At 44.5% G+C, this 26722-nt stretch overlaps 1 protein-coding gene across 1 annotated transcript; it reads left to right on the top strand.

The window, feature by feature from the left end:
- The first annotated feature begins 7866 nt into the window (after positions 1-7866).
- LOC309561027 (uncharacterized protein) lies at positions 7867-8630 on the top strand. Its single transcript, XM_082264742.1, has 2 exons — positions 7867-7980; positions 8062-8630. The coding sequence occupies exons 1-2, from the start codon at positions 7881-7883 to the stop codon at positions 8418-8420; spliced, it is 459 nt and encodes a 152-aa protein (XP_082120868.1). The 5' UTR covers positions 7867-7880; the 3' UTR covers positions 8421-8630.
- Positions 8631-26722: the final 18092 nt, after the last annotated feature.

Here is a 26722-nt window from a genome sequence, read left to right as displayed (position 1 = left end):
TTTATGAAATAGGCATTTTTTTAATTTCACGTATAGATTGTGTGCAAAAATTCTGGATAACACAAGTCTTACATGTTTTATATGTTCAGGGAGAGATCGAGAATAGATAAGTATATCGTCCAGATATACTACAACACAGACATCAAGTAAGTCTCTAAAGATGTCGTCTATGAACCTTTGGAAGGCCGCGGGAGCATTACACAACCCGAATGGCATCACAAGATATTCGAATAATCCGTATCTGGTTCTGAATGCTGTTTTCCACTCATCTCCGTCACGGATTCGGATTAGGTTGTATGCCCCTTTCAGGTCTAATTTAGAGAAGTAAGTAGCCCCACGCACTTGTTCAATGAGTTCAGGGATGAGCGGTAAAGGATAGCGATCCTTTATTGTAATCATATTTAATTGCCTATAATCGATAATAGGCCTAAGACTTGAATCCTTATTGCGGACAAAAAAAAGTCCTGCAGCTGTGGAAGAAGTAGAGGGTCTGATGAACCCTTTTGTCAAATTCTCATCCAAGTATTCCTTGAGATGAGAAAGTTCATCCTGTGAAAGAGGATAAACATGACCGAAGGGCAATTTGCTGTTAGGGAGTAGATGGATAGTGCAATCATAATCCCTATGGGGAGGCAACATTTGGGCATTTTTTTCAAGGAATACTTCGGACAGATCCTGATAGCATAGTGGTGCAATCTCATCTGACACCACAGACAGGATCTTTCCATAAGATGGGAGGTTACACGTAATCTCACAATAGTGAGAAGGGAAAGACAAAGTCAGTTTTTTCCAATCTATGATTGGTTGATGTGTGTGTAACCAGGGGAGTCCCAAAATAATAGAAAAATGGGGTGAAGATAGTATATCAAAAGTGGTGGTCTCCATATGAGACTCGTTAGTAGTGACGAGGAGTGCTTGTGTCTGGTTGGCGATTGGACCAGAAGATAGTGGGATATCGTTAATGAAACTAACAGAAACAGGTTTAGGTTTTGAAATAATAGGTATTTTATTTAAGGTAACAAAACATGTATCAATATAGTTTCCACAAGATCCGGTGTCGATCATAGCCTTGGTGGTAATCCTAGTCTGGTCCCACTGTAATGTCAAATGAACAAAGAGATAGGGGTTAGAAAAGGAAGTCGTTAATCCTCCTAGCAAAACATGTGAACACTCACCCTCTTTTTTGCGGACAAGGGGACAGACGCTTATCAAATGATCCGGGGATGCGCAGTACATGCAGAGGTTTCTGGATCTTCTTCTGGCTCGTTCAGTAGTTGATAAAGGTGGGCGTATGGTTCCTACCTCCATGGGAGTAGGGTCAACGGCCGAAATCCGAGAAGGACTAGACAATGGCATTCACATTTTCTCAGCCCTTCTTTCACGCAGTCGCCTGTCGATGTTGATACTGAGTTGTATTAAGGCATCCAAGGTGCCAGGTAAATCCGCTCGGGCGAGCTCGTCTTTAACAGCTTCTGACAAGCCGAGTCTGAATTGAGTTCACAGAGATGTATCATTCCACCCTGAAACAAGGGTCCATCTTTTGAACTCAGCTACAAAGTCTTCTACAGGTCTCCTTCCTTGTTTTAAAGCCCTCAATTGAATATCAGCAGTACTCTGCCTGTTGGGGTCATCATATTAACTAGCGAGTTCCGCTAGGAATAAAGAATAGGAGTTCAGAAGCTGATCATTTTTTTCAAAGAGAGAGTCTGCCCAGGCCCGTGGGTCACCCGTTAAGTATGAGATAACGGTACAGACTTTAATTTGATCAGTAGGGTATGTACGAGGTTTTAACAAAAAAAGTAATTGACACGCGTTTTTGAATTCACGAAATTTTTTCCGATCACCTGTAAACACTAGAGGAGGGTTTATTTTAGGTTCAGGGGGTTGAGCAGCAGTGAGCCGTGAAAGACGGGTTACCTGCTGTATCAGAGTCTGATTTTCTTCTTTTACTTCAGTAAGAGCAAGCATTAATGCATATACTTGTTGTGTTAATTGTGTCACTTGAGTGGGTAATTCTGCTGAATCCATTTTTAAGGTTCGTTCAATCTGTAACGCTCCTGCGTTTTTGTAGTAGGCTGGATTTGCAGCTGCAGAATCTCCACTCAGTAGTCATGTAGAGATGTGTTGAATAACCAGATCCAACTCTCCAGACTCATCACTGTGGGCTTGTCAGCTTCAGCATACAGATATACACACTCAATAAGATGTTCCTGGAGTGATAGGATGTATATAACAGTATGAAGATGATGTGCTGAAGGGACAGGTGTGAACAGTGACAGAGATGGCAAGCACTTGATAGAAATGTTCAGGAGAGTATTAGATGGTATTTAGGTAGAATGCAGATAGGTTAGTAATCGAGTATGGTAACAGGTGGTAAGGACAGCAGATGACAAATACAGGATAGACTAACCCAGTGCAAGGATAGATGGTAGTAGACTCAAGAGCTAGCAATCTATGTAACAGTGCAGATGATAGATTTAGTATGCATAGATAGTAACAGTCCTTATGTGCAGAGGTAGATAGTGTAAGTAAGGTTATGGAGGATTCCCCTGTGGGGTACTTATCACTAGTAAAGTTAGTAGTAGCAGGGTCCAGTAGTAAGGGAGTGATCCAGTAGCGAGATACAGGGATCGGTAGCGAGGTTCCGGTCTGTTTCCAAGTAAAAGGGAATAGCTGGAGGTTCCGGTAGCAAGGTAAGCTTGTAAGCATGTGGACACACGGCAGGTTGAACGAACGATGTGAGAGAGAACGCCGGCGGTTGAAATAGCCGCTCTGCGGCGCTCGGCGATGACATCATCCATCTTAAAGGTGTATGCGTACCACCTAATTAGAAAGGTGGGACGCATATTTGAAAGAAAAGTGGAAAATAAGGGTACCAGAGGTACCAGAATCTTACACGCTGGCATCAGCCATAAGGAAATAGGGGTGGGTAGGAGGGAGGAGGGATAGCCTGGGGGGAGGAGGTGAAAAGGGTTTACGGGTTTAGGGGAGGGGTGAGGGGAAAGGGGAGGGGATGGAAGGCACCTTGAGAGTGCTCAAAACTGCAAAATGGCTACAGTTATCTCATAAAGGGTTGACAGTTCTACCTCTACACCATAATAAACAGAGAGTAAAGCACCATATCTGCCTAGCACACCAATATATGCATTGTAGGTTAACGTGTATTAGAGTGCAACCAAAGGAGTGTGGGCATCTGTCCACCAAGTCAGTATTGGGGTCTCAGATCAGTTCAGAGGAAGTGTTAGTGACCTTGTCGGAGAAAGGAGATTGGGTGTAGGCAGGTTCCACTTGCGATCTATGATTGTGCGGGATAGGCGTGGATCCAATGTGGGTCCCACTAGTTCAGTGTTTCTTAAAGCGGAGTTCCACCCATTTTTAATAGGTTGGAATACATAGATCTCTGTAATCCCCTTTAAAACGGCTTTTACCAATGGAAACTTGTTTTTTTTTTTTTTTGCTAGTAAATACCTTAATTTCTGCTTTATTCCTCCTCTCCTCACTTCCGGGTCCGATCGGCGATGACGTCATTCGGCGATTCGCAGTGTCTGCTGGGATGTATTCTATTCCAGAAATCTCGCAGTAGCTGAGCTGTACTGAGCCGTGCCCACCCCGCATCCGCCCCGCCTCCTCTCATTGAGTTGTATTGTATGAATGTATTAAGGCCGTTCTCTGCCCCGCCTCCGCCCCGCCTCCTCTCATTGAGTTGTATTGTATGAATGTATTAAGGCCGTTCTCTGCCCCGCCTCCGCCCCGCCTCGGGGCGGAGGAGGGGCAGAGAACGGCCTTAATACATTGCATACAATACAACTCAATGAGAGGAGGCGGGGCGGAGGCTGGGCAGAGAACAGCCTTAATACATTGCATACAATACAACTCAATGAGAGGAGGCGGGGCGGAGGCGGGGCAGGCACGGCTCAGTACAGCTCAGCTACTGCGAGATTTCTGGAATAGAATACATCCCAGCAGACACTGCGAATCGCCAAATGACGTCATCGCCGATCGGACCCGGAAGTGAGGAGAGGAGGAATAAAGCAGAAATTAAGGTATTTACTAGCAAAAAAAAAAAGTTTCCATTGGTAAAAGCCGTATTAAAGGGGATTACATAGATCTAAAGTTCCAAAATGGGTGGAACTCCACTTTAAAGAGGTGAGATCAGAGGAAAGTTCAGCAATAGTGGGGGTGGTGTCTGACATCCAGTGACGCAGAATCAATCTGCGGGCTGCCATCAGGCAGTTGACCAACCATGGCTTGAATTGTGATATGCGCTTCCTGGAGTCTTTTGGCATCAGTAGACTTTCCTCATCTAGGCAATTGAACACTAGTGGGTAGATATCTTTAGGGATGGACACCCCCATCATTCTAGTAATATAGCGTAATGTTTTGTCCCAAAATGATGATATCTGAGGGCATAGCCATAACTTATGCAGTAGAGAAGGATAACGCTCTTTGCAGAGAGTGCAGAGATGATGTGCCGGGTCTTTCGACCATCGGATGTGAGGGTAGTAAGCTCCATGGAGAATTTTAAACTGTTGCTCCCTCCAGAATTCACAGGTTACATGTTGTCGAGTTGTCAGGTAGCCCTTCAAGATCCTGGATTGGGCGTCAGGTGAGTTGAGCAGTTTATTCCAGGATTTAGCGACGGAGTGCACAGACCCCCTGATAGAGTTCTTGGTGTAGAGCCTTATACAACTGCGATATCCTGTGTTAACCCTGTACAATCCATTGGTCTATCAGGTTAGGGCGGAATCGTAAAGAGGAGGTACGACACAAATCATTTACAAAGCTTATACATTGCCTGAAATACAGATAGTGACCTTTCGGCAGATCGTGTGCCTCGGCAAAAGAGTTATAACTTAGAGGAAGCCCAGTACTCACGTCAAAAAGCTGCGCTATCAATTTTATCCCCCTTTGGGACCAGGTCCCAAAGGCCGAATGTTGCTGCGCCTGTGGGAAGCCAGGATGGTTGTGGATGGGAAGATATCTGGACAGGCGTTGGGAGGATCCCAACTTCTTCCTCACCTCTCTCCAGGCTGCCACCGTATCTCTAATCAGGTTATTGTGGCGGAGAGCGTTGGGGACATCCCCTGTCGCACAGTGCAACAACGCGACCAGGTCATGAGGAGCAACCATTTGGGACTCCATTGAATAATTTGTATACCGCGATTCCCTGCTGATCCAGTCCAGGCAGCCTCTCAGAAGGCACGCAAGGTTGTAAATTCTCGTATTTGGAAGATCAACCCCCCATCCCTCCTAGACATATGCAGCTTGTTGAGGGAGATACGAGGCCTTTTCCCTTGCCAAATAAAACGGGATACTTCTTTGTGGAGTCTATTAATATCCAAATGTTTTAGCAAAATCGGGATCGTCTGCATGGGATATAAAAGTTTGGGGAAGGTGGTCATTTTATACAGGTGGCACCTGCCAAATAAGGAAAGTTGCAAGTTAGCCCAGGATTTTAGCTCGGCTACCATCTTGTCAAGTACTGGCGTAAAATTTAAGCGATATATGGTAGAGGGAAAGCGACCTATTTTGACTCCTAAATAGGTGATGTGTGTGGATGCTACACGCAGGCTTGACGACGACGCCCACTGTGGGGTGCACGTCGTATTCAGGGGTAATATTTCGCTCTTGTGGAAGTTGATACGAAGACCCGAGCACAAACGGTAGTCGGCGAAAATGGCCTGGATCAAGGGAAGGTCGTGACCTGGATCTGACGTGAAGATAAGCACGTCGTCCGCAAACATAGCGGTGCGCAGTTCCTCCGTGCCCACTCTTATGCCCCGAAGATCGGGATGAGAGAGCAAATACCTGGAGAGGGGCTCTAGAGCTAAATTGAACAGTAGAGTCGAGAGCGGGCATCCCTGCCTCGTCCCCTTGAACAATCGGAACAAGGGAGAGATTTGACCCGCTATCACCACCTGCGCCTGCGGACTCGCGTACATCATCCTAATTAAGTGCAAAAATTTGCCCGAGAAGCCTACTTTAGTGATGACTTGATCCAGCCATTGGATATTCACGTTATCAAAAGCCTTTTCGGCATCAAGAGTAATTATCGCCGCATCTGTGCTCGGGTCCGCCTTGGAAGCCTCTAGAGCCAATAATACCTTCCTAATATTTGATGTTGCAGATCTGCCTTTTGTGAACCCCTATTGCGTGGGATGAATAATAGAGGGCATTATGGACGCCAATCTGTCCGCCATTAATTTGGAGAGCAGCTTGGAGTCCACGTTTAGGAGTGAGATTGGCCTGTAGGAGCCGGGATCTAGAGGGTCTTTCCCTTTCTTATATATCAATTTTATATGGGCTTGATGACCTGTGGGAAGATAAGGGTTACCATCTAATATATGGTTGTACACTAGTTGCAGCATCGGTGCAACCGCGTCAGCCGCTAACTTATAAAAATCCGGGGTGTACCCGTCAGGGCCGGGGGATTTACCTGGCGTGAGAGATTTGATGCCCTTAATAATTTCCTCTAGGGACAGGGGCGCATTTAATTGTGATAGTTGTTCCCGAGTGACTTGCGGGAGGGGGGACTTTGGAAAGCCAGTCCGAGGCAGTGTCCTCGTTCATATGCTCTTGACTATATAGGGATTGATAAAACTTAGCAAAGACGTCATTTATGTCTTGGGGATCCTCTACCCTGTTACCATCTGCATCTCTAAGGGCAGAGACTTGTGTCGGAGTAAACGGTCCTCTGCAAAGAGAGGCCAACAATTTGCCTGATTTATTCCCGAAGAAGTGATATTTCCAATCCTGGTGCGATTTGTAAAGTAATTCCCGTTTCGTCGCCCAACCGTCGAAAGCTGCCTTGGCATTGCTCCAGCGTTCTCTGTTTTCATCGGTGTTTCTCGCATTTAATACGTCCTCTGAGCACGGCTTTCCCCGACTCCCACAAGAGTACGGGGGAGACCGTTGGGGAATCATTGAGGAGTACAAAATCCGCCCAGACCTCCCTGATGAGTGAGGCAATACCAGGATCTTTAGTTAGAAAGGATGGGAACCGCCAGCATTTGGCAGCTGTTACCGTCGAGTAAATCGTGAGGTTAACTGAGACCAGGGGGCGTGATCAGACACGGCTATGTCATGTACTCGCGGAGATACCGTATAGGGGAGCATTTTAGGGTTAGCAAAAATGTAATCAATTCTCGTAAGCGTGTGATGGGGATTTGAATAGAATGAATATTCTTTGCCCTCTGGGTTGTTAAGTCTCCAGACATCAGAGAGTTGGATACTATCCACAAAATCCCTCAGCAGGAGGGAGTGACGTGGGGGCCTGTGTAGATGCATGTCTTTCGCCGAGGACCTGTCCTCCGTGGGGTGCATCAGTGTGTTGAAGTCACCCGCCACTAGTAGCGGGAGGTGTAGGTACGGGGCCAAAGTGCGAGTAACCGACTGGAAAAAAGATTCCGAGGGAGCATTGTGAGCATATATCCCGGCCAGCGCCCATTCATGAAGGGCGGTCGCCAGGTGCAACACAACTATCCGGCCAGCATCATCCGTAATAGAAGATTTTAAAGTTGTAGTAAGGTTTTTATGTATGAGTATCAGTACGCCCGCCTTACCCTTAACTGCAGGGGAGCCCAGAACCTGTCCTACCCATAATTTTCGCATGCGATGGAAGTCCTTGGCTTCCAGGTGCGTCTCTTGCAGGATCGCGATGTCAGCTTTCAGACGTTTCAAATGTCTGAGCACTGCTATGCGCTTGTTGGGAGATCTGAGGCCCTTAACGTTCCGTTGGTGTGCTTTTTAGCACGTACTGTACTACTGTACAGTACTTCTGTACAATACTGTACAGTACTTACTGTACAGTACTTACTGTATTCTACAGTAAAGTTCCCCGTTTGAGTGCTTACTGCACAGTACTGTACTGGACTCCCAATATGGCTCCCAAGAAGCATGGTGGAAAGAAGAAAGTGCGGAGCAGCAATGAAGGTGACAAGAACAGCAATGCAGGTGACAATGTGCAAAGTGGAAATGCAGGTGACAATGTGCCAAGTGGAAATGCAGGTGACAATGTGCCAAGTGGAAATGCAGGTGACAATGTGCCAAGTGGAAATGCAGGTGACAATGTGCCAAGTGGAAATGCAAGTGAGAATGTGCAAAGTGGAAATGCAGGTGACAAGAATGTGCAGCGCAAGCATGGTGGCAAAAAGAAAGTGCAGAGCAGTATTAAAGGTAACAGCAAGGTTGTGAAGAAAATAACCATTGAGCTGAAGAAGGAAATTGTAGAAAAGCATGACCGTGGTATTCGTGTGAATGATCTGGCCTCGGAGTACAAGATGACAAAGTCAACAATCTCGACAATTTTGAAAAACAAAGCCGCCATCAAAGGAGCTGATGTTGCAAAAGGAGTAACAATGTTAACCAAGCAGAGGCCGCAAGTGCTGGAAGAGGTGGAAAAACTTTTGTTGGTGTGGTAGAATGAGAAAAAACTGGCAGGTGATAGCGTTAGTGAAGCTATGATCTGTGAGAAAGCCAGGAAATTGCACAGTGGTTTACTGCAAAGAAGCCCCTCTACAAGTGCAGCAAGTGACGAATTTAAAGCCAGTAGGGGGTGGTTTGAAAAATTCTGCAGGAGAAGTGGCATCCACAGTGTGATTAGACATGGTGAGGCTTCCAGTTCTGACAAGGCCGCAGCAGAAGCCTCCAAGGTAGAATTTGCAGAATTCATGAAGACAGAAGGATACGTTGCTCAACAAGTGTTCAACTGTGATGAAACAGGGCTCTTCTGGAAAAAAATGCCGAACAGAACCTATATCACGCAGGAGGAAAAGGCATTACCAGTGCACAAGCCCATGAAGGACAGATTGACCCTTTTGCTGTGTGCCAACGCATCCGCCGATCTGAAAATAAAACCACTACTGGTGTACCATTCTCAGACCCCCCGTGCATTTAGGGAACAAAATGTGAACAAGGCCAGACTGCCCGTCATGTGGAGAGCCAATGCCAAAGCTTGGGTCACAAGGCAATTGCTTATGGAATGGCTGCACGAGGTGTTCGCACCCACATCAGAAAATATCTTTCTGATAACCAGCTGCCTGAAAGGTGCCTTCTTCTGATGGACAATGCCCCGGCACACCCTCCAGCCTTGGTGGATGATATGGATGTGGAGTATGACTTCATCAAGGTAAAGTTCCTCCCCCCCAACAGACCACTTCTGCAGCCCATGGACCAGCAAGTCATCTGCAACTTCAAGAAGCTGTACACAAAGGCGCTCTTCACTAGGTGTTTTAATGTCACTGAAGAGACATCCTTGACTTTGAAAGAGTTCTGGAAGAAACATTTTAATGTTTTCCACTGCATTAACCTCATTGACAAAGCCTGGGAAGAGGTCACTCCCCGAACCCTAAATTCAGCCTGGAGGAAACTGTGGCCAGAATGTGTCACTGAAAGTGAACCTGACTTAGAAGGGTCTGATGCAGCGGTAGTGGAGGAAATTGTGTCCATGGGCAACAGTATGGGTCTGGACGTTGATGATGCTGATGTGGAAGAGCTTGTTGAGGAACATAGGGAGGAGCTGACCACGGAAGAGCTTTCTGAACTCCACAGTGAGCAGCAGAAGGCACTTCTTGAGGAGCATTCCACTGAGGAAGAGGAAGAAAGGGAGGAGGTTAGCAGTGATGCCATAAAATCCATTATGCAAAAATGGAATGAGTGCCATGATTTTTTTGAAAAGCACCACCCCAACATAACTGTCACAAACAGAGTGTTAAATCTCATGAATGATAATGTGTTCTCTCATTTCCAGAGGGTTATGCAGCGCAGGAAGAGACAAGTGACATTGGACAGATTTTTCAGCAGAACTGAGCCTGCAGCTAGGAGACAAAGGAGAGAGGAAACCCCTGAAGGAGATCCCCCTGATGTCCTTATGGAGGGGGACTCTCCCTCCAAACAATAACCACCTCCCACCCGCCTCCCACCTGCCTTCCTCCATGCCAGAAGTCATCTCAAGCAAGGTAAGTGTTTTCTCTTTATACATTACTATACTGTACTAATGTGTTTCATATGTTTTGTGCTTCAAAAACCAAGAAAAAAAGGTCAGAACGGATTAACCGAATTTACATTGAACCCTATGGGAAGATGTGCCTCAGTTCACCAGAGGCGACCAGAGTCAGTTCACGAATTAAGTTTGTGAACCGAGGTATAACTGTATCACCTCACTCTGTTATATCCTTTGTACTTTCAGCCTCTCCCCACATTTCTTATAAATATGTGCCCTGGTCTAATTATTCTCATGATTCATTGCTTGTGTTTAAATACACTTTTGTATTATATCTTTTGTTTTTAATATGATTGTATATCTATTAAGATTTCCTCAAATATGTTGCACCTATCTGGTCTTTTTATGCAAATCGGATCTATAATTTGGCCGAGATCGATACATATTGTTATACCGTCACACTATTCCACCCTTAGTGGGTTAATTTCTGGGTTAATTGCGGACATATTTCGTCCGTTACTCTTGTAATACACTCAGCTCAGCTGCGGCGGGTTACCATAACACCGCAACATATTTAAGGACGGAGACCAGAGATGTCATGACTCTGCTGAGGACGTCTATGACGAAACGCGTACTGCGTCATCACATCATTTCTGGTTCCGGCCCCAGGAGAAACGCAGTGCGTTCCAGCTGCTGATACATTGCTTGTTTTCACCGATCGTACTGTGAGTACCTGTCATTTTATTTGTCAATAAAATTTTATCCTACAGTATCACAACATTGCTGTCCTCTTTTCATTTTCCATGGATGTACTACTTACTCCAACGCTCTGAGGAATGAAGTAAGGACCTGGATTAGGATCCCCAGGAGGACCCAGGTACCCGGGATTGGGAGACCCCAGGGATTATCCCCATCCATTTCCCCAGGAACCTTCAGAGGCCCCCCAGGATACTCACCTAGAAGTAACAGGTCCACACTCCAAGACCACCATAGGAATCCAGGACCCACCGGAGGGATCCACCTACATTTACATACCCACTCTATACCCCTGTGTGGGGTATAGAGCGGGTATGTAAATCCAAAAAAGATAACTCAAAGGTTACAATGAAAACATATGTGAATCAAAAACATAAATAAATGATAATAAATAATGTGGGTGAAAATTATGAATCCAAAAGTTCATAAGTCCATAAATAAATATTCATGAGTGTCCATGTGTGGTAATTTCAAACTGATGAATCAACGGAACACAGTGCTTCTCAAATTCAGTGTGAAAACCCACCACCGGGTGTGTTGAGTTCAAAGGTTAAGTTTGAGCCTTGAAATAATCTACGCCAATCAGGTTTGCATTCGTCTCCATAGGTTTACTCAGAATATACGCCATACAGCGGGTCCACATCTTCCAACAGAAATGTGACCCAGATTACATTTTGGTTACAACTTTTATAATACATAAACAGGCACAAGCCCAAGTTACAGATTACACAAGGTTTCACAAGATTTCACAATACAGTCTAATTACACATCGGGTCATTTTGACCGAGACAATGACGTCGAGTGAAAGGTTAGTCTGACAATTAAAAATGATTGATTAGGGGCTTTTTACATTTTACGGTAATAAGGGGCTTGTTTTCATAAACATCTCTTTCCTGGGACAACGTGAGACACAGTATTTAAAACATACCAACTAGAATTCTAAGCATTAAGAAGAATATATTTTTTTTAGTATATTAAAGGGGACTCTTTGACTATATAACGATATATAATGATAGGCTCTTCATATCTTGACAGTCCCTCCTGTGGTTAGAATTCTTTGGTATTCATCTAAATTGAATTTCAAACTTCTTCTGTGTCGTTACGTTGAACTCCAGGTATGCGGGTAACCATCTCATGGGCCGTCTTTATGCGAGACGTCGAGAGCTCAAAAGAACCAGTATTAGTACAATCATCACAAGTATTTGAAGTCATTTTTAAGCAGCATTTGCATAGCATTGGTACACATTTGATTATGAGGAGTATCAACACTATAATTCCAACAATATATAGGATACCATGCAATATACCTGCGAACCACCCTCCAATACCAGTTAACAGGTTTTAGCCAAGAGAGTCAACTTTCCCAGCTACCTCCAATCCAAGCGGTTTCGGTATGTTCCTTACAAAAATAAAGCTTTAATTGCTGCGCCCTTTATACATGTGAAATTATTGCATCTTCAGCTTTCGTATAATTTCCTATGTAATTGCAGCATGAGGTTCCCACTACGGTACACATTCCTCCCTGACTAGCAGTAAGGTAATCCAACACCAGCCGGTGTTGCAAAACCTCCTTTTTAATCATTTTTAATTCAGTGGCCATTAATATGAAATTTCTGTCATACAGAGCAGTTATGTTAAACCATTAAATCAGCTAAATCTATAATAAAACTGAAAGCTTTTTTAATACAACATCTATTCACCCAAGGTATAGAAAATATTGGTCTTATCTCTCTATGATGGGACTCAATATCAGTATCATCATCATTTCTTTCTCTGGGCCTATATTTTGAGTTGGGATAGGTGTTGGTATTTCAAGATTAGTCTCTTCTTCATTGTCATCTTTAGTCTCCTCATTTCTGCTAGTATCATCTTCCACTTGTCCGGGGGTAGCCTGTACTGGAATATCCTGTTCAGTGAGGGCTCTTTTTGTAACGCTCCTGCGTTTTCTGAAACAAGATGGATTTGCAGCTGCAGAAAAACTCCACTCAGCAGTCATGTAGAGATACGTTGAAATACCAATTCCAACTCCCAAGACTCATCACTGTGGTCTGTCTGATTCAGCATACAAATATACACACTCAATAAGATGTTCCTGGAGTGATAGATGTATATAGCAGTATAGTGGTGATGAGCTGAAGAGACAGGTATGAACAGTGACAATAGGTGAACAGCAGTTGAGAGAAATGTTCATGAGAGCATAGATGGTAACAGGTAGGATGCAGATAGGTTAGCAATCATGTATGGTAGGAGGTGGTAGGATAGCAGATGACATACAGGAGAGACTAACCCAGTGCAAGGATAGATGTTAGTAGGCTCAAGAGCTAGCAATCTAATTAGTGCAGATGATAGTAACAGTCCTTAATATGCAGAGCTAGATAGTGTAAGCTTAGTAGGAAGGTTATGGAGGATTCCCCTGCGGGGTACTTATCACTAATAGCAAGCAGTAGTAGAGAGGTTCGGTATGAGCGAGTGATCCGGTAGCGGGATACAGGGATCAGTAGCGAGGTTCCGACAGCGAGGTACGCTTGCAAGCATATGAGCTCCAAGGCAGGTCAGCAACAAGGCACATTGAACGAACATGTGAGTGAGAACGCCGGCGGTTGAAATAGCTGCTCTGCGGCGCTCAGTGATGACAGCATCGGTCTTAAAGGTGTATGCGCACCTACCAGAAGAGAATGGTGGGACGCATACACTGAAGTGGAAAGTGGAATAGGGGTACCAGAGGTACCAGAACATTACACTTTTGAAGAAATGGGCAGGGATTTTATGCAATTGTGTCTCTTTAAACTCATTGTCACTCATATACCATGTTGCAGGCACATTAATAACTTCAAATTGTTCTGGCGTGAATGTTGGCGATGTGTGAAATCATGCAATTCCTGATATCGATCTGTACTCCACATAAAATCTTTACCATCAAACCAATACCTGACATCCGCATTATCCATGCACTGAGAGTCTCCAATCACTCGATCAGTATTCTTGAAACCTTTCTCAAGTAGTTCTGGCGGATAGATGCGGGTAAAGTTAATACATACTGCTGGTATTCTCATTGGGGCATTGGTAAATAGTAGTAGTGAAATGGCCTTGTCAACCATATTAGCACTGATATCACCAAAGTGAGCACCATCTTCTATCTCAGCTAGGGTACTGGGTATACCTAGTGTACAGGTCGTAGAGGGTGGGTCCTTGAAGGACGCTATATTTCCCCTCTGTTTGGGCTCTGGGCCCTTTAAGGGAGCAAAAGGGGTTAACTCATTGATCAGAGGAAGTGGGTTTAAGAAGGACAGGAAGTTGTAGATTGGGTGTGGTGGCGCATAGAGGAGACTGTGGATGGTGAATGTGGACTTTTGTACAGCCGAGAAGATGCATGTCAGTGTGCTGACTGGGAACCTATTGCCAGGGGAAGCTACCCTCTTCAAAAGTCTGGACTGTTTGACTGCAAAAGCAGCTCTGAACTCTTCAAGTCGGTGAGACTGTCTTTTCTTTGTTGTGTTTCTTTTGCTGCTATGAAGCCTTTTTAAGTTAATAAACATTTCTTTGGTTGCAACGCCTGTGTCCTGTGATCCAGCTGATCCCCCAAACATTACAAGTGGTGCTCGGATGCGGGCAGGACTGAGTAACAGGCACAAGAAGAAAAAAATATATTTTTTTTTTTTTGCATTGGACTGAAACTGACATTTAAAGGGACAGTACACTTGACTTATGTCCTGGGTTAAAGCCACACTAAAAGCTGAAACAATGGAGGAGCTAATTAAACAGTTATCCCTGGCTAATATGCAAGCGCAAACTCGTCATGAGGAAGCTAATCGGCGCTTAGCAACCCAGCTGGAGGTACAACAAGCTCACCACAAAGAGGCTCTGGCTCAGCAACAAGAAAGTACTCACCTGTTGGTAACCCAGCTGGCAGCCCAGCAAGAAGCTATACAGACTCAGGTGAAGGCCTTACAAGAGGTAGTACAGCACCTTTCCCAGAGTCATGAACAGGCAGCGGTTACCCCTAGCAACCAGGTGACGGTGAGTGCCAGTCATTTTCTGCAGAAGTTGTCTCTGAGTGATGATGTAGAGGCATTTCTTGCTACGTTTGAGAGGACGGCAGAGAGAGAAGGGTGGCCCCAGGACCAGTGGGCCGGTCTCATTGCTCCTTTCCTCACCGGAGATCCTCAAAAGGCCTACTTTGATCTACCACCTGAAGAAGCGAAAGTCTATGAACGATTAAAGGCAGAAATTTTGGCTCGTCTGGGGGTAACTACGGCTGTTCGGGCCCAACGAGTGCACCAGTGGAAATATTATCCAGACCGGCCACCAAGGTCCCAAATGCATGACCTGGTGCAACTGGTAAAAAAAATGGCTGCAGCCCGAGGTGTTGTCTGGCCTCCAAATTGTGGAACGAGTTGTGTTGGACCGATACCTGAGGTCCCTGCCAGACGACCTTCAACGATGGGTCAGCCATGGAGACCCCACAACAGTGAACCACCTGGTTGAGATGGTGGAACGATATATGGTAGTGGAGGATCTTCTTGGCCCTACCAAGCGCCAAGGCCCCAGCACGTCTCGGCCAGTTCGGCCAACTGCAGCCGCTCGGATGGAAATCCCACGGAACCCTGGAGCACCAATTCCACAAGGCCAGGAGTCACTCCTTGTGCCTCCTCAGAGGCCTGTTCCTGCTCGGAAAGTGGGGGATATACAATGTTGGCGGTGTCATTCCTGGGGCCATACCCGGGCACACTGCCCACTGCAAGAAGAGCCCATGGAATGCGGGGTCCTCCAAAAGGGGTCTTTTTATGCCCATAAAGTATGCACAACACATCTGGATCTTGGTGAGGGGAAGTTCGAGTGTGAAGTTCGAGTAAACCACCTTCCTGCCAGGGCTTTGTTGGACTCAGGAAGCATGGTGACCCTGGTTCATCCTAGAGTTATTGGGAGAATCGGCCCAGTAAGCAAAACTTTACGGGTCGTGTGCATTCACGGAGACACTAGAGAGTACCCTCTCATCTTGGTGTCCATGTGGCACTGGTACTCAAGAGGTGGGGGTGGTGGAAAACTTAGTGCATGATGTGATCATAGGACGAGACTGTCCGTTGTTTGCAAAACTGTGGGAACAAGGACAACCACATGAATGGCCCAGAGACTGGGGAGAAACGTCCTCTGTTCCTGCTGTTGAGGAAAGTAATCCTGAACTGCCAAATTTTGTGAAGGTTGAACTGGATAAAAGTAATGTTGAAACTGTTGAGGATGCCAAAATACATGGTCCACAGACCAACCTGAATACTGAGGGGGGGGGGAACCTTATCCTCTTCAGGTGATACTGGGGGAAGAGAAGGAGGAAGTGGCATCTACCCCTGCTCTACCAGATTTGGGTGTTACCCAGGGGGCATTTGGTACTGCTCAGATGCAGGACCCCACTTTGGCCCGGGCACGGGAACAGGTTGTGGTAGTAAATGGGGTTCCACAAGAGCCAGGGGCAAATGAGCGATGGCCACGCTTTGCAGTATGCAATGAATTGCTTTATCGGGTTAACCAAATAAGAGAAAATGTGGTAGACCAATTATTGGTACCCCAACAATATAGACGGAAGGTTCTTGACCTGGGCCATAACGATGTTTTAGGGGGACACCTAGGAGTGGAGAAGACAGAAGCATGAATCACCGACCGGTTTTACTGGCCAGGTCTGAAAGCGGTGGTAAAGAAATACTGTGCCTCCTGTCCCACCTGTCAGTTAACCGCTTCGGTGACTCACTTCCGTAGCCCTTTGGTCCCTCTGCCTATAATTGAGGTCCCATTTGAAAGGATAGCGATGGATATAGTCGGTCCATTGGTAAAGTCTGCTTGAGGTCACTCCTATAAACTGGTGATCCTTGACTATGCCACCAGATATCCAGAGGCGCTACCCTTGCGGAATACCTCCTCTAAGACTATTGCTCGGGAGTTATTCCAATTGTTCACACGAACTGGATTTCCTAAGGAAATCCTCACAGACCAGGGCACTCCGTTTATGTCGAGGGTTATGGCCGATGTGTGCAAGCTGTTTCTGATTAAACAGCTGCGCACATCAGTATACCATCCCCAAACAGACGGCTTGGTAGAGCGCTTTAATAAGACTCTGAAGTCAATGCTCAAGAGAGTGGTACAAAGAGATGGGAAAGACTGGGACTGCCTGTTACCAGCTCTCCTATTTGCTATTCGGGAAGTGCCTCAGGCCTCCACGGGATTTTCACCCTTTGAGTTGGTGTATGGGCGGAGACCTCGTGGATTGCTTGATTTTGTTAAAGAGGAATGGGAAAGTGAACCTATTCAGCATAAGAGTGTTCTTGAATATGTCTCCCAAATGCAGGAAAGGATCATGAGTGTGATGCCCCTGGTCAAGGAACATTTGCAAACAGCCCAGGAGGCTCAACGGAGGGTATATAATAGGGCCGCTAAAATAAGGCACTTCCAAGTGGGGGATCGAGTGGCGATACTGATTCCCACTGTGGAAAGTAAGTTCTTGGCCAGATGGCAAGGTCCCTTTGAAATTGTGGAAAAAATAGGGGAGGTAAATTATAGAGTCCACCAACCAGGCAAGAGGAAGCCGTATCAAATATATCACGTAAACTTGTTAAAGCCCTGGATGGACAGGGAACCGGTGACCTCCCTGGCTGGTGTAAGACTTGAACCTCAGGTTGGTGTGGAGAGTGTCCAAGTAGCAAATACACTGTCTAAAATCCAAAGTCAGCAAGCAAAGGAGTTCTTGCAGAGAAATAAAGAAAAATTTTCAGACTTGCCAGGTCTTACTATGGTTATCGAGCATGATGTTATCACAGAACCAGGGGTCAAAGTTTGTGTCCGGCCGTACCATATCCCGGAAGCTCAGAGAAAGGCCGTTTCAGAGGAAGTAAAGAAGATGTTAGACCTGGATGTTATTGAAGAATCGCAGAGTGAGTGGTCAAGCCCAATCGTGTTGGTACCAAAGCTCAATGGGACTCTGCGGTTCTGCAATGATTTCCGTAAACTTAATGAAGTTTCAAAGTTTGATGCCTACCCTATGCCCCGGGTGGATGAGCTTATCGAGAGACTAGGCCCAGCCAGGTATATCACCACCTTATAAAATCAAGGGGGGAATCCTGCGCTAAATAACAAATAGAGATGACAAACTGATCGTATATAATGACATGAACAGGCTAGCAGCTAGAACACTGGACTTATAGAAATCCCACTCAAATATATATCAAAATAGTGCAGCGCTAGGAACATTGAAATAAATCATACATAAAAAGGCTAAAAACTGTAGTATGGTTAATCACTCAACCAAACCCAAGTGTGCATAGAAACATGAGTCCATTATATTAAAAAAGACAATCAACTTGCAAGGATGGTAGAGAGTCCAATGCAGAGTAGAAATCCCAAGGTGCGGAGAGCAGAGTTGGAAAGACACCCAAATGTGTGAATAAGGTGGCTGCTTACCGCAACTAGTGGGCCTCCAAATTAATGGATAAGCCACTTAGGCGTGAAGTGTTAGCCCTAATGGGATGGACTTTCTCCTCCACTTCAGTGGACCAGGATCAATTCCGTGTGTTCCTATACCCCGCTCAGTCACAAGGCAGATATGACTCCAATATGTATGGCAGTATGCAAGGAATGAAGGAAATCATAGCGTAATCCCGTAATACAATTAAATTGGTTTTATTAAAGTTCTACTTACATTATGGCAGACATGTATGTGCAGACAGTATACAATAGCGGCGTCCCGCTAGGATAAAACACGAGCCGGCGTCTTGGGGGCGTGACAGGCGCGATGTCCGGAACCTCCCGACCGGTTTCGTCAGAGTGACGTCGTCAGGGGCGTGGTTACCGGACATCGCGGTCACGCCTGGTAAATACCCCATATGCTCATCACTTCCGGATAATCCTCCAATTAAAGAAGAAGACGGGCGGAAGTGACGCATCCGCTGTTTGGCCGTTGAGGGCGGAAAAGATTAATATGTGAAAACGATCTAGATGTTCACAAGGGACAGGGTTGGAACACTCTGTCCTCTTTCGTTCTAACATTAATATAATAGAATATTAAATGAGCCACTATGTTAATTATACAAACAGCGGCCCAAAAACAAAAACAAGCAGTATAGAAAAAACGGCAATATAGAGAGAATAGCCACCAATTGTGCATAGCGCCATCTTGTGGCCAAAAATTATATTGCGGCCAAAAAAAAAGATCCCTAATTGAAATAAAAAAGAGGAACGAGGGCCATTCCACTTTTTGGCCCTCGTTCCTCTTTTTTATTTCAATTAGGGATCTTTTTTTTTTGGCCGCAATATAATTTTTGGCCACAAGATGGCGCTATGCACAATTGGTGGCTATTCTCTCTATATTGCCGTTTTTTCTATACTGCTTGTTTTTGTTTTTGGGCCGCTGTTTGTATAATTAACATAGTGGCTCATTTAATATTCTATTATATTAATGTTAGAACGAAAGAGGACAGAGTGTTCCAACCCTGTCCCTTGTGAACATCTAGATCGTTTTCACATATTAATCTTTTCCGCCCTCAACGGCCAAACAGCGGATGCGTCACTTCCGCCCGTCTTCTTCTTTAATTGGAGGATTATCCGGAAGTGATGAGCATATGGGGTATTTACCAGGCGTGACCGCGATGTCCGGTAACCACGCCCCTGACGACGTCACTCTGACGAAACCGGTCGGGAGGTTCCGGACATCGCGCCTGTCACGCCCCCAAGACGCCGGCTCGTGTTTTATCCTAGCGGGACGCCGCTATTGTATACTGTCTGCACATACATGTCTGCCATAATGTAAGTAGAACTTTAATAAAACCAATTTAATTGTATTACGGGATTACGCTATGATTTCCTTCATTCCTTGCATACTGCCATACATATTGGAGTCATATCTGCCTTGTGACTGAGCGGGGTATAGGAACACACGGAATTGATCCTGGTCCACTGAAGTGGAGGAGAAAGTCCATCCCATTAGGGCTAACACTTCACGCCTAAGTGGCTTATCCATTAATTTGGAGGCCCACTAGTTGCGGTAAGCAGCCACCTTATTCACACATTTGGGTGTCTTTCCAACTCTGCTCTCCGCACCTTGGGATTTCTACTCTGCATTGGACTCTCTACCATCCTTGCAAGTTGATTGTCTTTTTTAATATAATGGACTCATGTTTCTATGCACACTTGGGTTTGGTTGAGTGATTAACCATACTACAGTTTTTAGCCTTTTTATGTATGATTTATTTCAATGTTCCTAGCGCTGCACTATTTTGATATATATCACCACCTTAGACCTTACTAAGGGGTATTGGCAAATCCCCCTGACTAAGGCTGCCAGAGAGAAAACTGCTTTTTCTACCCCAGAGGGGAGTTTTCAGTACAAAAGAATGCCTTTTGGACTACAAACTGCTCCAGCCACCTTCCAGCGAGCAATGGATAGGATTTTACGACCTCACCGAGAGTATGCCTCCGTATATTTGGATGACATAGTCATTTTTAGCAGAGACTGGGAATCACACTTGCCTAAAGTCCAGGCAGTGTTGGACTCCCTTTCGAAGGAGGGGTTCACAGTGAATCCAGAAAAATGTGCGTTGGGAATGGAGTAGGTGAAATACCTTGGGTATATCGTAGGTAGAGGGCTGGTAAAACCTCAGGTCAACAAGGTAGAAGCGATACAGAACGAGCCCCGCCCCCTAAGAAGCAGGTACGTGCATTCCTGGGCATAGTGGGATACTACAGGAGGTTTGTACCCAACTTTGCCACATTGGCGGCTCCACTGACCGATCTGACTAAGGGTCGGAAGTCGGTCATGATTGAGTGGAATGCAGACGCTGAAAGGGCTTTTTTGGAGCTTAAGTCAGCACTGTGCCAACACCCTGTCCTGATAGCGCCAAACTTTTCAAGAGAATTCATTGTCCAGACTGACGCTTCAGATACAGGGTTAGGAGCAGTCCTGTCACAGGTTGTTTAGGGTGAGGAGCACCCGGTAGTCTTCCTCAGTAGGAAGCTGACACCAGCGGAGAAAAACTATGCGATAGTTGAGCGAGAGTGTTTAGCCATTAAGTGGGCCTTAGAATCCCTCAGGTATTATCTCTTGGGGAGGAAATTTAGGCTGATTTCGGACCATGCTCCTTTAACATGGATGAGACAAAGTAAAGGGACTAATGCCAGGATTACCCGTTGGTTCCTGGCACTCCAGGAATTTAAATTTGTAGTGGAGCACAGGCCCGGGAGACAGCATCAAAATGCAGATGCCCTCTCTCGAGCCCATTGTCTTAGCTCCACTGTTGCCTCCACCTCCTTGGCGTTGGGGCAGAGGGGGGGGGATATGTACAGGTCGTAGAGGGTGGGTCCTTGAAGGACGCTATATTTCCCCTCTGTTTGGGCTCTGGGCCCTTTAAGGGAGCAAAAGGGGTTAACTCATTGATCAGAGGAAGTGGGTTTAAGAAGGACAGGAAGTTGTAGATTGGGTGTGGTGGAGCATAGAGGAGACTGTGGATGGTGAATGTGGACTTTTGTACAGCCGAGAAGGTGCATGTCAGTGTGCTGACTGGGAACCTATTGCCAGGGGAAGCTACCCTCTTCAAAAGTTGGGACTGTTTGACTGCAAAAGCAGCTCTGAACTCTTCAAGTCGGCGAGACTGTCTTTTCTTTGTTGTGTTTCTTTTGCTGCTATGAAGCCTGTTTAAGTTAATAAACATTTCTTTGGTTGCAACGCCTGTGTCCTGCGATCCAGCTGAACCCCCAAACATTACACTAGTAAGGGCAAAGTCTTATGCAAGATAGGTGAGTGTGTGCATATCCAGCATTCAGTGATTTCCAACTTCTTGGCAGCTTGCAACTGCATAGCCATAAAGAAATTATAGAAGGGTTGTCTCAGTTTAGCATGTAAGTCTCTCCTCAGCCGTTGATCAGATTCAGGCTCTGTGGTAATGTGTAACTTTTTAGTCATTACAGTAGCATTGAGGAAAAAGGTATCATGCGTCTCACCTTTTTTATCATGTGAGTCCATTCATAAATCATGACTGTGATCCACACCAAAGCTTCTCTACTCAGGATAATTCCTCAGAGATGCATATCAGCTCTAGGTACTGTAAGAGACATTCTTCCATATTCTTAGTCTCCTGGCTCGAGCCCGAATCAGCGGTGGAGATGACCTAGGAGGTAAAGGTACAGAAAAGTCCTTGCCAGCAGTACACTGGCCTGTATGTTTGTTCAAAGCTACTGCTTTCTTACAATATGAACCATGCACCCAATACTTGTAGTCCTTTAGCTTTTACAGCTGTGGGAGACACAAGAATAATCTGGAACGGTCCCTTCCGCTTAGGGGACAGAGTAGTCCTGGGGGTGTGATTCTTGATGTACACCCACTCTCCAGAATTTAGTCAATGAGTCTTTTCACTTAGGTCCACTGGTTGTCCTGCTTTGGAAAAAGTATCAGAAAACTAATTTGTGTTAAAGACACTGTTTCTGCTGTTACAGAAGCTGTAGGAAGTCTTTTAGGAGGACGCCCAAACAATACATCTTCTCCTTCTGGGTAGTCCTGATAGTTGCTAGGGCTATAGGCAATGCTTCTACCCATGTGCTCTTTCCATTAGTAGTCATCTTGGCCAGATACTTTTTTTACGGTTTGCTTACTGCGTTCCACCACCCCACTAACCTGTGGTCTATATAAGGTGTGTGTAACTGTTGTTTCAGACTTAAGATATCTACTACCTCTGCTATTAGTTTATTATCAAAGTGTGTACCTCTGTCTAAAGAGATCACAGCTCCCATACCAAACCTAGTAATCAATTCTCTAGTAAGACATTTAACTACTTAACAATATTCGCAAACTAAAAGATACTTGAATCGGCCACAAGGGGGCATATCTGAGAAGTCAATCTGCACAATTTGAAACAGCTTCTCAGTATGCGGAATGTGTTTCATAGGGGTAGGCACTGGTTTACCTATGTTATGCATTTGACATACAGCACATTCATTAACCTGTTTAGCAGCATATGTGTAAAAACCTGGTGCCCATCACTGTCTGTTCACAACACAACACATTCCTCCTGTTGAGACATGGCAAGGCCCATGGCTCAAGTTAAACAATGAAGGAAAAATAGTTGGTGGAGTAATCAGCTTATCATTCAACCTCCACAGACCAACCTGTCCGCAAACAGTTCCTTTTGTAGACCAAATGGATCGGTGAGGTGAACTTTCCTGTAGGGCCTTAAAAACACCATGATCTACTTGAAGCTCTATGATCAAAAATGTAGGGACTACATCTGGCTGATAAGAGTGAATAGCTTCTTTTGCATATTTATCAGCCAAAACATTTCCAACCAATACACTGTCATTAAACCCGATATGTGCTTTACATCTAATTACTGTTACTTTAAGAGGCGATTGGACTGCAAACAACAGTCTAACAATTAACTCTTTGTGCTGAATGGGTGTTCCTGTTGCCATCGGGTAACCCCTTTCCTGCCATAATTGTGCAAAGCTGTGCAATATACCCACAGCATAAGCAGAATCACTGTAGATATTTACCGTATCTCATTCTGCTAGCTCCAATGCAACACAGAGAGCTGTAAGTTCCGCAGCCTGTGCTGACTAAGAATTTAGCAGAATTTCAGTATGCAGCAGTCGGCTCTCACCGTTTACTACCACACAAGCAGCTAATGTTAACCCATCAGGTCGTCTGAGGGATGAGCCATCTACCAACAAGTCTGCACATACAGGCAGACCAGCAATGGATTCATCCTGAAGATCAGATCTGGGTTTTGTTACTTCATCAATAGAGGCAGCATAATCATGTAGTAGGTATTCAGAATCATCAATTTCCTCACTGTCAGCTTCCGATAGAAAAGTAGCTGGATTCAGAGTCTGGCAGCGCTAAATTTTGAGATTGGAAGCTGATAACAAAATCATGGGGGCACATTAAATACAAAGTGTTGCCTAATACAATGTCTACAGTTTTTTCAACCAGTAGGGCAGCTGCCGCTACTGCTTTTAGACATCCAGGGAGCCCTCTGGCAACGCTGTCCAATGGGTAACTGTAGTACCCCACTGGGCGATGTCTGGCACAGAAGTGTTGTGTTAACACCCCATTTGCATGTCCATTCATTTCTGTGCAAAATAAATAGAAAACTTTGCTATAGTCTGACAAATCAAGACTGGGCACTGTTAGCAAAGATTGCTTGATTTGGTTACATGCTTCCATAACTGAAGGGGTTAACTCTTCCAAAGTGAATTTATAATTGCTTTTTGTTTGTCCTTTAAACAATTCCTGTAGGGGTCCTACACTGCCCCTCTTTGGATCTCCAGTTCTCCCTTTTGGCCTGGGGGACCACATAATTGGAAATGTACACTACTCCTGATGGGGGATAAGGGGGTTCCGTCACCTGTACTGTAGAAACTGGCATTCCCCTGGGTTTATGTACCTTTTCCTTTACCTCAGGGACTTGCATATTCATTATTTTAGTTTTTTCCTTTCTCTCTATTTTTTCCTTTTTTTTGTTTTTATAACACTTCACAAGCTATCTGTGCTATGTCAACCAACTCAGGAACAGGTTTAATTCTCCAGCCCGCTATACGGAGCTCCATTTTCTTTTCTAATCTCAGACAACAATCCACTTACAAAAATATTTATCACTTTAGGTTGTTTCATGTTATCTTCACTTTCAGTCACCCAATCACTGTGCTTCTATATAGCATCTTTGAATCTATTCCAATAGTTCAACATATCCTCAGCTTCCTTCTAAACAACATCCAATAACATTTGCATATCCTGTCCTTTATCAAACATGCTTGTTACCCATTTCTTTAGAATTTTATTGTATCAATCTTTGTTTCATATGTATTTTGGCCATCTGCCTGTATCCTCAATATCCCTGATTCATGCGCACTTATTTATTTATTTACTGCAAATGTGTTCCATACATACACATATATTTTTTTTCCAGTACTGCCCAATCAATCAAAATCCACATATCTATATATGTAGCTTACGGAGTTTTCTCCATTCACATCAACCTTTTGTACCATTTCTTTTAAGACTCTTGGCAATGTTTGGGAGATCTTCTACAATTGCCCTAATTTCTTGGGGTTTCTAAGGGACATAAACTTTCCCTATCCTTGCTGTATACTGACCTCCATCACCTATTTTTAAGGGCATTTCTACATCAGGTCAGTTACCCGGACTGAAAAACAAGAAACGAAGATGGCTTTGTCTCCTCGTCCACTAGGACGCTAAAAAAAATGCATTACTTCACTGTAAAAGGGGATAGCATCGGATGGTATGGCCATCAGTAGAGATGGCACATCAGATAACACTTGTATGTTAAAATCAGATAAAACTATAAAACTAAAACATTTTTTTTGCTCCGTGCCAAACTTACAAAAAAAAAAAAACTTTCTTTTTTTTTTTTTTTTTCTGTGTCATTTTTACAAAAACCTGACCAGAGGTTCCCCTCCTTCAATAAAGGACACCCCTAAAATACCATTCAAAAACTATAATCAGATAAAAAGTTAATCTGATTTAAAACTTTTGGCTCGGTGCCAACAGGGTCCAATGGTCACACTAATTGCGGTAACCCTTTCTGTCCAAAAATAAATTCCATAGCTATAACGGGAACGAAGATATTTTTTGTTGAACCCTTTCTTGGCAAGTAGCCAATTTTCAAAATTTTGCAGCAGAGCTCCCTTTCATACAGGGACTCATGAGCAAAATGTAAATTCTCATTATCTATAATTCTATATATAAAAAATAACCTCAAAGTGTCCTGCCAACTACGGCGAACTACGTTTTCCCTGATAAAACTGTTTCTATTACTCTTCCTCATCTATTTGTTAAAGTAGCTTTTCTGAACACATTTTATAGGGGGGGGGGGGGGGTTCACCTATATATTTTCTTCTTCCCGTGCTGCTAGACATTTAATTCCCCCACAATCAGACATTTTAAATAGCAAGTTAAACAAGGCATCAATCATAATCATACTCAGGGAGCCCTCTGGTGGCCATCATTTAGAGGGATCCTCTTCATACGCTTTTTTGTAATTTTGCACCACTTCACATGATGTTTGAGGGCGTCTGGATCACCATTCACCATCATCTTAACGATGGGTGCACCTGAATGCAATTTAGCAACATTTAAGCCTGTTTTATTTGCTATTTTTAATACATTTTTGCTTTAGTTTTTTTAAGCCCTAAGTCATTCATAATGGACAAAACATTCTTATCACTTAAATTTCCCATTTTATTATTTCTCGTTACCACTTTAAGAAATTACAATATTTGGAGCTTCCGGGATCAAGAACTCAGTTTCTTATCACAACGGCTGCGCACCACTCAGCCAGGTACTTATTACGACATGTCTTAATCTGTTCTATACTTGTTCGAACGTCTTCTGAACGAGTGAATATAGGCTAGTCTTTCTCTGACTCCCTAATCCAAAGAACACTCAGAAGGTCATACAGACACTGGGGTTTAAGGCAATACCTGCCCTAATACCTCCACATTTGTCTTTCAACACCACACACACAATCCAGAAAATAGTGGTACCTCTGCTTAAAACGTCCCTTATTTCTTATATAAATATTTATATTGTCATTTCTGATGGTAAGTAGAGAAGAAAATTACTTCAGATAATACTATTTGCATGCACAATATTTCCCCTTGGTACCATTTAATAATCTCAGTAACTATACACAGACAGAATGCAATTAAATTCAAAGGAAACGTGTTACCTTTCGTAGCCGCACTTCCCCCAACCAGCACACCACCACACCTCAGATAAAGACAGTTTCAACATGAGAAATAAAAATGTTTTCTCACCTGAGGCCTCTGTGCTGTCCCTCCTGTTGTGGGGTGCTCACCGGCGGTTTGAGATGCAGTTAGAAAAACACGATTTAGGGGTATGTTGAGTTCAAAGGTTAAGTTTGAGCCTTGAAATAATCTACGCCAATCAGGTTTGCATTCGTCTCCATATGTTTACTCAGAATATACGCCATACAGCGGGTCCACATCTTCCAACAGAAACGTGACCCAGATTACATT

This window comes from Pelophylax lessonae, assembly GCF_965119305.1.
Source record: "Pelophylax lessonae genome assembly, chromosome: 8".
NCBI classification, from domain to species: Eukaryota; Metazoa; Chordata; class Amphibia; order Anura; family Ranidae; genus Pelophylax; species Pelophylax lessonae.
Note: the sequence above shows the minus strand (reverse complement) of the source record. Positions and strands in the feature narration are given on the sequence as shown.

Excerpts from the sequence above, each read along its gene's own strand:
- LOC309561027 (XM_082264742.1), top strand. The coding sequence starts at position 7,881 with ATGGCTCCCAAGAAGCATGGTGGAAAGAAGAAAGTGCGGAGCAGCAAT. Across the intron at positions 7,981-8,061 it reads TGTGCAAAGTGGAAATGCAG|GTGACAATGTGCCAAGTGGA; the intron begins GTGACAATGTGC and ends GTGGAAATGCAG.